The sequence below is a fragment of the Ascaphus truei genome, chromosome 3 (genome assembly GCF_040206685.1).
Source record: "Ascaphus truei isolate aAscTru1 chromosome 3, aAscTru1.hap1, whole genome shotgun sequence".
NCBI lineage: Eukaryota > Metazoa > Chordata > Amphibia > Anura > Ascaphidae > Ascaphus > Ascaphus truei.
The window spans coordinates 66673905-66686448 of record NC_134485.1 but is presented as its reverse complement, the minus strand read 5'-3'; the positions used below and the strand labels follow the sequence as shown (position 1 = coordinate 66686448).

The window sequence follows — 12544 nt, the reverse complement described above, 5'->3', positions numbered from 1 at the left end:
TCGCGCGTGTATCTGCGCGTGTGTCTGCGCGTGTGTCTGCGCGTGCGGCCGCGTGTGCATGTATGGATGCTTGTGCATGTATGGCTGCATGTGCGTGTATGGCTGCGTGTGTGTGTGCGCATGTCTGCGTATGTGATGCCTAATACAATAAAAATGTGAATTCTACAATTATCGAGGGAGTACAAAAATAATGTATATGGTTCCACAGAGCAAATGCACCTTTAAACAATTAATCATAGTTTTCACAATGTACACCCTGTAAAGGAGAACTAGGGGGAAAATAATCACTTTATTTAATTTAGAGCTTTTCTCCAAATGGGACTCAAAACGCTTCACAATATAGCATCGCTGTACAGTACATAGAATTTTACAGGCACAGTCCCTGCCCCGATGAGGCTCAGGGAGATAACCTGACTTGTCCAAGATCACCGGTGTTGCTTCCCTGCTGCAAAGTCAGTATCCTTGTTTTCAGAGTCAGGGCCTTTAGTCACTGAGCAGCTCCTTAAGGACGTGATGGATCATTTCAAATACCTCACAGACCAATGAGATGCAGCAGGGAACCTCTCCCAGAAAGACATGTCATGAGCAGGGTTTATGCTTTTAAGGTGGAGGGTGGTAGAGGATGGAAACGTATGGAAGATACCTTCGACAAAGTAGCAGATGCTTGGGACAGCCTTTCTGCAGAAGTCATGGGGCAAATACAGTGACGTAATGAAAAACACGTCGGGATACAAAGCAGACTTACAGGGCAGGAAAATTAGGTCATTGATTTCTGGTAAAGGCGTCACATTACTGGAAGGTACAGTTAATGTTAACCAGCAATATATTGGCTATAGACTAATGGGCTGCTACCAAAAATATAACCGGTGATACATTATTAAAAAGGAAACAGTGGGGGCATTTAAACAAGACTTCTGCTGTGCCGTCTACGTAACTCCAATTTGTGCCCTGTTCAGACCAGGATACATTTGAATATTTGGTGTCTTTCCCTTCTGAGTGAAGAAGAATGTAACAGTAGCTAATTTTGCATATTAAGTGCTATTTCTATGATGGCGGAAGTTAGTAGACATTTGGGGCAATCTTGCAGAGTTCCAAAAGTACATAAATTAGATGTTTTGGATGAAGATCTAGATTTGACTTCTGAGAAAATCACTTTCCCAAGGCAAATTTGCTAAATTTGTTATACAATGTGAAGAAGTCAGACAAGTCTAACGAGTGTACCCGGAACTATTTTGGAATGAACAATACAGTAGAAGGTCATCTGCTCAACGTAGGTAGAGATAGCCTCGAAAAACAGGCAACATGGTTTCAAGGCAAATACATGATGTATTACAAGCTGATCAACTGTTTTTCTATGAGGAAGTAACACAGAATAGTTGTGGCCACGTATATACATAATATTATTTAAAACTCGTGACACTTCCTCTTCTGTAAAAGACCCATTAGACATTGGCCTCAATTCAAGTTTGTCCTTGATAAATGGATTTTCTATGACCGCAAAATGCTTTGGAGAACCAATCAGTGGAAAAATAGCAAATCTTTATCTTGTACACAATGAATTTCTCACAGAATTTGGCCACATACACTTACACCGCACGGATTACATCCACAAGCAAAGCAGGGTGTCTCTGTCCCATGTCTCGTAGGACCGGATAAATTGCACTGCGCATGGGCCACAAATATAGAACAGGAGTGTTTTACCAGAATACTGTAGAAGTTACTGGGTGCATTATTACATGGGATGCACCAATGACGGCATCTTTAAAGCAATGCTGTTTTCTTGGCATATGAGGCGCTGTCTTGGGTCTAAGGTGTTTTTTTAGATTTTAAACCACCACACATGGACTCCAGAGAAAATAATGACACCATGTCAAGAAGCACATATCGTCAGCTTGGTACACACTACCAAATACCCATATATCAAAAGGAAAGCATGAATAATAACTGGTATTGCTATAGATGGCAAGGTGCAGAAAAACGGTGCAGATAAACCGTTATCAGGACACGCCATTTCGGAAAGTATAAAGTATAAATATATAAATCTTGAGAATTTGAGAAGTAAAACCACAGCTTTTAATAAGTTTCTTTTTTTTACTTGATGTTAAAAAAATTACGAATGTAAATACAGACTTTGCCCTCTGTTCCATGCAATTGAAGTACGCAGCTGTAGCCTGGTCAAATGCATTTAACATATTGAGATTAATAAATTAAAGGAAAAAGGAAAGAACTCTATTGTGACAGATTTGTGGATTATACCTCCAAACAACAAAATTAGTGTCCGATTCAGGTATAATAATTCCAATATATGTATTAGTATGTATACTAATTCTTCTTTATATTCAGCAGAAGACGGAAGCGTAACGTTTTGGGGATCAAAATGCCCCTTTGTCAGATTAAAAAAAAAAGTGATATTTTGGCACCTGAAAAAGGGGTGTTTCTGTCTTCTGCTGTATAAGAAGAAGAATTATTTTGCATACGTTGGAGTAACGATGTTTATTTTGAGTACGACGGACACAAATGTTGCTGTTACATACAGTATGACCGGTTGTAGACATGATCCCTACATCAGCGTCTGTCTGCACCAAAAATAAATCATTCCTGCAACTGCAGATATTTGAGGACAGTCACTTCCACAAATCTCGTTATGGATTACACATCCACAATAGAAAAAGGAAAAGGTAAATGTGTATAGTACAGAGACAGAAAATAAACAGAGAAAGAAGGAAACTAGCTGTAAGACTTATGTTGCCACCTTATTCCCCGACATGAAAACATAAGCAAATGAGATCAGCTTTGCTGGGAACCATTAGATTGTTTCTTACGCAACACCTAAGGAAACGACACTTATTGTGCAAAAGGTCTAGCGGTCAGACACAGATTGTGTCTGGAGCTTTCCATAAAGCATTACTGCTTTAAAAAATAAGAAAAAGGCATCATTAGTTGAATGCCATTTTTACAAACAGATGAGAAAAGAGGAAATACTAACCAGAGTCTAAACCAAAGACTAGTCTAATGTCAGAGACGATGCAGTACCCATGCAGTCAATACAACTTCTTATAAGATGCAGTGAATGTATCATTGACCGCAAATGTTAGAATTAATTTGAGTGCTTACATTGCTTTATTGGAAATAAAATGGAGAAATAGCTAAATTGTCATTTACATTTTGTCGTCTCGCATCACGTTTCATATATATTTTTTCTATAGTTCAGAGCGCAATCGACTCTTCTATTGCGTAATAAAGTTATTAAGTGAAAGTAAAAAAAGGGGAGTAAAAATGCGCACGTACAATTTCAGTGGCTGTTCGCATGAGCACAGTATTAAGGTCCTGTAACATAATGATTAACGGTAAGTCAGTGTGGGGCTCGTCGGCAGGGTGAGTGTTCTCCTTCCGCGGGGAGTGCCCTCCAGCGTGTCAGCGTCGGGGAATGCGCTACGTCTGGTATCCGGAGTCTGTGGGTGATAAAATCACCTCCTCAGCCCTGTCTTCACTGCGCAGGTCTGCACAGAACCGCTCTGCCAGGTCTTCCTCTTTGCTCACGCCGGATAACACCCCCGCAGAAGGAGAACACTCACCCTGCTGACGAGCCCCCCACCCACTTACCTTTAATCATTAGGCTTCAGTACCTGAATACAGTACTGTGTTCATGTGAACAGTCACTGAAATTGTAAGTGCACATTTTTAATCATCTTTTTACTTTCACTTAATAAATAACTTTATTACGCCATAGAAGTGTCTCTTGCGCTGTTTCCTATAGAAAAGTGACTCCAAGTGACCTCCAAGACCACTCCCAAGAGCTGCAGCACTTCTAATTGGCATCTGGTCTGCCCTCACTCACCAATAACATTGGCTCACACTGACACACTTTTTGTACTTGTAACAGATCACGGTAACATATATATATAAATAGCTATATACCATATAATGACTAAACTCCTCCATCATTCATTTTAGCGCCTTTTACCCTGACTTGTGTGTATACATTTAATTTTTTGTTTAACCCTTATAGCTTCACCAACATGTTCTAAAAAAGCTGCAAGCATTCAGAGTAAGCATCTAAAACAGTGGTTGTGAACCCCCTGCTAATGAAACTGGTTAACCGACCCCCAAGCAGGGGAACACATGATTGATAAAGCCCCAAACGGCACCTCTGTGTGTGAAGACAGCATGGGTGGTATACAGCAGTCAATTACTAAGGGGGAGCATTCAAAGTCACACCGCACAATGCCTTGCCGTTGTGGATGCAAAGTATTGTGAGGAGCAACTTTGGAAGCTCCTGCTGCAGTTTTTAAAAAGTATATATATTTTTCCCCCATTCAATATGTGCATCAATACAATCTGCACACTGGCAAGTGATTAGCTAAATTGTAGATCGATCTGTTCTCCTGTAATCGATCGCTTGCTCGAGTTATTTAATTCATTCTTGCACAGCATTGTGGGCAATGTAGTCCAGTAATATTATTTTTTTTATTTATTTATATATAAAAATGTTTGACCAGGAAGTAATACAGTGAGAGTTACCTCTCGTTTTCAAGTATGTCCTAGGCACAGAGTTATAAAAAATACATGGTTACATTAAAAGAACAGAGGTTATACAGTGAATTCACAGACATTTCATGGACAGGTAGTTGGAAAATTAGGTATAGGGGATAAAGAGCTTGTGAGTTTCAGATTGAAATAGAGCAGCTTTAACATCACCAAACATCAGCGAATGGCAGCAAACGGCTCACACCCTTTGCCTGTGCCAAAGGCTGTCCGCCTCTGGGGCAAGCAGACATACACTGGGGTGGTTGAGATTGAATCTGTTGCAGCTGTGAACAAAAAGTTCTGTGTGTCCTCTTGACTAATTAACATTTCAGTGGGTGGGATTGACGTTCCACAAAGTACAAGCACATGTTAACCCTTAGCACGCTGGTCCTGTGCAGAGGGGAGCAGCTCTTGGGGAGCCCCATCAGGCTCCCCGCCTTTGGGGCAATGCAGACGTACAATGTATCCTCTTATGTGACTGGGCAGTTACTAACTACAATTTTTCACTGCTAGAGAGAGGGGCTCAAGAGCCAGAGTCTATCAGAAAGGTAAGGGGGGGAATGTCACTTTGGAAATGCTTATACTTTATGCTTTCTACATTAGAAACATTAAAAATGTATTTTTCTTTTTTTAATGCTACAAGTATTTTCTCATAGTACAGAACTGATTTATTAAAAAAAGTTTGATTAAGCAACCTAATGTCTCAATTTTTACATGGTGTGGCAATTTTCACTTCTCATTCGCCACACCTGTGGCTACATTGAAAAATAGGTTGCCCATCTCTGCTCTATCAGATGCCAACTTACGGTCTTCAAACAAGTGAGAGCAAAATCAAAAACGTTATAACATGATCGCAATGAAGCTTGCCATCACTGTGATGTAGTCCAATGTTTCTTCCTCCCCTCACCCATGTGGTGGTAGCACCAGGTTTACCATTAACGTGTAGATTCTATATACTCAGAAGAGGCCGATCCCGGAGAAAATCCCCATTAACATTAGTCAATGGGAAATGACTGCTACAAACAGCCCTATCGGCCGCTTTGGTGGGTATAAAACAAGCCCCTAAGTGGATAGTCTACTACTTTGTATCACCTTCTCCAAAAGACGTTCACATGAGGCCTGGGACATAGTGTGTTTAAGCGCGCTGAGGCGCGCTCCTGCTCTGCCTCGCCTGCTGAAAATGGGGCTTTTCCCTGTCCTTGCAGGCGAGGCAGTGAGCGCGCTCTGGTGGCAGGGCGGAGTCGTGCCAGGAGGCGGAGCGGGAGGCGGGGCTAGTCCCCCGCTCCCATTGGATGGGAGCGGTCACGTGACCGCTCCTCTGCTTCCCCGAGCGGCAAATTTCAAACCTGCCTGTCTCTGCAAAGTTTCTCAGCCTCCGCACGCATCAGCGACAATGCGGAGGGAGAAACTATAGCCGCGCTGATGACAGATGCAGGGGCTTTGTGCATCTGCTCAGCGCGGCTCAGCGAGCTTAAAACTCACTATGTCCCAGGCCTTAGTGAGAACAAGAGCATTCTGGTGAGGGCACCGTCTGAAACGGCTTTCAGAAAAAGGTTGAAACAAGTGTGAACCTTGAGAATGGTTTTCTAACACTACAGACAAAAAAATAGTAAGCAAAAAATATATACATGCGCTTCACATATTTTGAACACCAGCTCACGGATACAGCAGGAGAAGGCACTGAATGAACCGAGAGGGGAAAAAACAGCCTTCATTCCACAGAAAGTCAAGTATCACCTCTCACTAGCAACATACAGAATAAGGACAAGCATATCATGCACACAGGAAGTGCGACTTCACCATGTGGCAACTATTCTTAAGTGTGGCTGCTTCCTGTTGACCATTTGTTGACCTATATGGGATGAAGCCGCCAGTAATGTGCTGCAGAGATAAGGACTGCTGCACCCCATTGTAGTAAAGAGGTTAATATACAAGCCTAGGCAGATAGCAGTATCTAGCACGATACCAAATGCATTTGCTGCATATCTAAAAGGAAATGACTTACCTCCTGGGCTGGGACCGGCACTCCTCTTCTCCGCTGTCTGCCTCCTGCATGCAGAAAGAAAAACACAATTACAATGTATTTCCCACTTATTTTTGGGTTATTGCATCCCTCCCACCCAAAGTGAAAATCCACAGACGGCCACATCTGTAGCTACGGTAGAGACCGTATGCAAAAACCTAAGGAAAAGCGCAACAGGACTACTACTAATCCCAAGCAATATTATTACGGAAATTAAATATGTCAATATGATGATCCGTTCCCCATAGTATCAAAGGCAAGAATGCTGCACACCGATAAGCTTAATCAAAATACTTTCAGAAATCAGTACGAAATATAACAAAAAAATGAAAAAAAAACAGGCGCGTTTGTAAGATATAGTGACAACACATCATAGATAAACATGCTCTCTTCTTCTGAAGAGGTCACCTGCAGACAAGGGCCTTCTAACCCCCTTCAGAGACTTGGAATGAACAGTTTCTTATTCATCCACCTACCTCCACAGTACAGTTCTCTATTAAGAGAGATTAACACCACACAGGGGCTAATTATATGGGACTATTTACAGCAGTCCATGCCTTTGCCCCAAAAGCAAAATATCTTTACAACTTTCACCAACACACAATCGCTCAAAAATCAGGTGTGGTGTGTGGTAAGCATGGAATATCTACACCCCGGTCATCTTTTTTTATTACCAAGGTGGAGTCTACACTGTATTTATCAGTAATTATTGCAGTTACAGAGAAATGTGAGGTTTAGTGAAAGGATTACCATTTAAAAGGAGCAGGATATGCCCATAATTTAATAACAGAAATCGCTAAATGCTGTGTCATAATGTAATTGTGCCTACCAATGCTCAGTTTAGTCAATTTATTGTGCACGTTAAAGAGGCAATCCAAGCAGCAGTTTTAAAATATATATATATATTTTGTTTTAATATATGCAGCAGTTGATCACCGTTATTTAAAACGAATTACCTAGACAATCAATTTCTTCTCCCGTAATCTATCAGCAAAGATCCTGCTTCCAGGGATTACTAAATGGCTGCCTTTCAGTTTCAAATCAATCCTTCAGTCAGTGTAACTCAGCAGCTACAATGTATTCTTATATTACTAAGGTAATATATATTGTTACAGTTTGCAGCTCAAACTGCTGGGAATATTGTCAACAAATAATCACAAACAGGAAAGTGTTACAAAGATCTCGCCCTACTGGGGAGGTGGGCTAAAACCTGCCATAGAAATCAAAGGATTATCAGTATATGAAAACGAATTAAAAATGGCATTAAGAGTTGAACTTGAAAAAAATGCAGTAAGTATTATCTAGTACTACCGAATTGATTTAAATATAAAATTAATTAATTAAAAAAAACACATGCAGGATATTGCATGGATTGCTTCTTTAACTGAGCAGCATCCTAAAACAAAGCTACGTGGACTCTGGTCCATCACGTGATGCAGTCATTTCTTTCGATCTCAGCGTTCAACAACCCCCTCCCATTGGAAGTCAGGAAATAGGGACAAGTTGCTGTTCCATACAGTAGCTAGAAGATTTCAGAAGCTTTATTTTCAAGGCTATTCAAGTATCTCTGAACTTTGTTCCACAAAGTAACATTTAATGTAACATGACATTACCACAAAAACATTTAACAATGCAATTGGCCTTCTTAAAAGGAACAGCCCATCCTGGAATCACAATGGCACAGATCATGGCACTTGCAATCATCAATCAATTACTTTTTAGAGCACAACTACCTAAGGGTCCCACAGTGCAGACCAATATGGTACCCACATGATTCTCAGACATGGTGGGGCTTAAAGTGACATTTTGACGGTATGGAAGGTGGGAGTTTCCCAAATGTGGATAGGGAGGTTGTTCCAGAGCGTGGGCCCTTCTGAGAATGTTTTTTTTTCCTTTCAGTCTTTGTGATTTGAAATCAAGGTGCCCTGAGCAGCGAGTTGTTGGTTGATCTGGTTGGCTGATATGAAGTGATGCATGGCAGGTTGATTGGGTGAAACATATACATTATTTAAAAATATTAATGTTAATCGCCTAAGTATTTTTTTTTTTTAATTAAACAAACAGTCTCCACAGAAACCAAACGCTGTGGACGGTTTTCACGATCTCTACCTAATCTCTTTTGTGATTTCCAAACTACTGCATTTATACAAGCAAATTGTTGAAATCCCAACATTTTTTTCCTTTACTTTTTGTCACTTAGTTTAAGCTAATTATGCTGCCATTATTAGCCAAAGGGGTAATAGAACCAACAATAGTTACCAGATACGCGAGAGAATAGAAACTCCTCCCTTTTACACAGGAAGCCTGTACTATAAGTGAAACTTTTCTTAGAACTTTAATCGAATCTAAAGAAGCAATTACACTGATGTGTTTACATTTTTATCTGCAACTTTAAATATTTTTAATAATACTAAACAAACAGGAAAATCAATGGAGAGAAAGCAAGTAATTGGTGTAATAACTGGTGAGAGGCAATGATGAATGGCGAGTCTGCAATTAGAGCTATACTTAGTATTTCTATATAATGCATTATATCTATTTACAGAGAGGCAAGTCCCGACCTTTCACATGTAACAATTACACTGTTGACTGATATGTTAAATGAAAGCAATAATCTCTGATGCAGTGGTTTCCAAACTTTTTTTGGTTCAGGAATCCTATAATTATATTGTGAAATTCTGAAGAACTCCAACCCTCTCCAATAGCACGTCCCCCCCACCCACCCCAAGGCACTTGCCTGTGTCGGCCGCCCCCTTTCTGCCGCCCTCCTGCTCATTTCGAATCTCCGGGTCAAATGAGGCTGCGGACATCACGAACATGACGTCGTACGGTGACGCGTTGCCATGGAAACACGACATCATTACATCATTTGACGGCAAGAGACAGCACGCTCGTGACGTCCGAGGCGTCATTTGACGCTGGGATTCCAAAGGAGGGCGGCAGAAAGGAGCCGGCCGACACAGGCAAGTGCCTTCCCCTTAGGCGCGGCAAAAGCATATGGGGCTGACATTTTTCCTCTCCCCCAAATGTTGCCACCCTAGGACTGGGACTAAAAGGGAAATCTGCCAGTGAGCGTGGATGGATGAGATGCATTGTAAGGAACCCCAACACTCTCTAATAGCTCGTCTGAGATCAGAAACATTGTAAATACGTCAGAATTTGGTACAATTTTCAACTTACCTGAAAATTGCAGCGAACCCTTTAGGGATGCCCAGGGTACCCTGGTTTAAAAACACTGCTCTGATGTGAGCAAATGGCTACATCACCAGCATGGAGTGAAGCTGTACACAGTTTAATCTGCAGAGCAGCCCATAGGTTTCATAGCACCCTCCTGTTCCACATCACAATATGTCGTCGCCCTCCCCAAAAAGAAATGTTTCATGGGAATGTTTTTACAAAATGCAACCGAATTGTTCCCATATGTAAAATTAATGTGCAGGTTATTCATGGGTAACCCCGCAGACATGTCCTATGTTACATAGTGAAGTGTGAGATCAGAGGCACTTACTTCCTTTTTGTGGCTTCCTTCATGTACAATAAACTCGTCATTTGGAATTGGGACACATCTCCAGCGGATTAACACAATGGTAGAATCCAGAGCACAAAGTGAAATTCTTACTTCTAATAAAATGAAATGGTCAACACCATACCAACTACTAAAGATCATACACCAACTATATATAGTAACAGACATCAATTGGATGCTACAATTATGTTGGAAGCAGGCGACAAAAAAAAAATGGCACAGATCAAATGTTACAGATGTGAAAGCAAAGTGCATGAAAAAGACCAAACTACCACATTTCAAAAGGATAATGTTTACAGCAGACAACAATTCACTGATGTGAAAGCCGAGATGTTGCATAAAAGTTGAATTACATAGAAAAACTGAGTACAGAAAAACAATGACTGTACAAACCTTGTGCATTGATTATTAAAGTCAGAGTTACCTGCAGCTATGAGGTGATATGCCATGAATTTATTAAGCAAAAGATTACGGTCATCCTTGGCTAATCAGACACTAGTCTACATAGATATTTGGTTAAGCATATTAGTGCCGCTCTTATCCCATGAATGCGATGCAATGTATATTGCTTAATCTGATGAATGCGTAATCTGGACACTTGTGGAGCTCCATTTTCTCTGACAACAAAAGGCACAAGAAAGCCTTAAAAACGCTGACACAAGTTTGCCTCAATTACAGGAATAGTTCTTCAGAAGTGAAACTTCATGTGGCAATAAGAACTCTTTGCAGACTGTGTTCAACCTCCTTTTGTTAGCTGTACATTATGATTTGGCCTCTGTTTGACAAAAACTCGTAGTTACGGTTGTGTCGTTCTTAAGATCAATGGAACCAACATTATCTCTCAACCGAACATTACCTATGTTGTTTCAAACCCTGTGAATAACATGTATAGGGGTGGTAAAGAGATGATGCATTAGTAAAAAGATGTGCAATTACACAGAAGGCAATTTGCACAGTGTAGGTCCATTCTGCTTAAATGCAGCATCTCAAAAAATACTTCAGTAGGTGATAAGAGCCACCGGCTAATTGTAAAATAAACACCTTTGCAGTTTGTTTCCCTAAATGCCCACCTCTAACCAAAACAAGTGTATTGGTTGATAAACAGAGTTACAGTCATAGTGTAACAAACCTTGAACAAATCTAGAAGGCACAGAACAGGAGCCAAGCAAAGCAACTGAACAACCATGAGATATTACAACTCATATTGGGACTCTTGACATTTCCAACCAGTGGTGAACTGCATGAGTGATGAGAAAGTGGATAGCAGAACATACTGGAAATTAGAAAGCCTGCTCTCCAAAATTATTAAATCAAAAGTATAGCAAAATCAGTGGATGACTATTAAAGCAGCAATCCATGCGGGAATTGTAGTAGGTACCGGTAGTCGCTCTGCTCGGCTTACTAGGGATCACGTAAATCGCTGCTGTCCAAAACGCCAACCCCCTGCGGGCCAGTAGGGAGCCGTCCCGTCATCGGTGAGGCTATCTATTGGCCCGTGTTAGCTCATCCAGAGCGGCAACCGGCACCTACTATGGAGGTAAGTATCTCTGGAGGCAGAGGGTCCCCAGAGCTGAAATTAATGGGGTTCAGCTCTCGAGACCAACCCCTTCAATCCTCTGTAAAAAAAAAAAAAAAAATGAAAATATAAGCTTAACAAAAAAAATCAACAGGTTGGATTACTCCTTTAAAGTGAAGAGAACTGCCATTAAAGCACAGCTCAAACACACATTGGTTTGACAATAACATGTATGTTCTTCATATGTTAAAAAAAAAAAAAAAAAAACACTTGAGGATTTATAACTTCATTCAAGGCATAAAGCAGATGCATCAATTAATCCTTTGATATACCTCCACATAGTATAAACATTATTTCAGATATCTTTGAGTCATCCTTTCCCACAGTCTGACAGTTTGCTAACCATTTTTCTAGGATCGCAAATTGCACGTTTCTAACCATAAGAGAAACTTCAAGCCAAGAAGAACTACAATGAGATTAGAGCCACAGAAAAATTGGCAAATGTTCAAAAAAACACTAATTCAGGATTTAAGAAAAATGAAAGCATGCGATTTATTCTAATTTACAAGAAAAATGAAAGCATGCGATTTATTCTAAATTACCGTATACATTGACAGATTCAGTTTTCCTTGACCAAACTTAAGGGAGCAATCCAAATTTTTATTTAAAAGACAAAAACGGAATTAAAGCAGGGGGTCTCCAGCGCTGATCCTCGTTAATTTCAGCTCTGGGGACCCTCTGCTTCCGGAGATACCTCCGAATTAGGTGCCAGTAGCTGCTCTGGCTGCGCAAGCTGTGATTAAAAATGTAAAGCTCCTGCCTCAAATGGAACCCTAGGAACCTGCACCGGTGACATCACGGCTCCCAATTACTCCATAAGGCGCAAAATCTTTGAACAGCGGACATATTGTGAACCCTGGTAACCAAGGAGAGTGGCTACCTGCAAGAGGTA

The 12544-nt window shown here is 40.8% G+C and overlaps 1 protein-coding gene across 4 annotated transcripts in view; it reads right to left on the bottom strand.

Annotated features, from left to right (window-relative positions):
* Positions 1-12544, bottom strand: part of SSH2 (slingshot protein phosphatase 2) — a 227903-nt gene that overhangs the window by 121838 nt on the left and 93521 nt on the right. For all 4 annotated transcript variants that reach the window (XM_075594229.1, XM_075594231.1, XM_075594232.1 and 1 more), the window contains one exon: positions 6533-6576. In XM_075594229.1, the coding sequence (XP_075450344.1) occupies positions 6533-6576 (44 nt within the window). The remainder of the gene's footprint in view (positions 1-6532; positions 6577-12544) is intronic.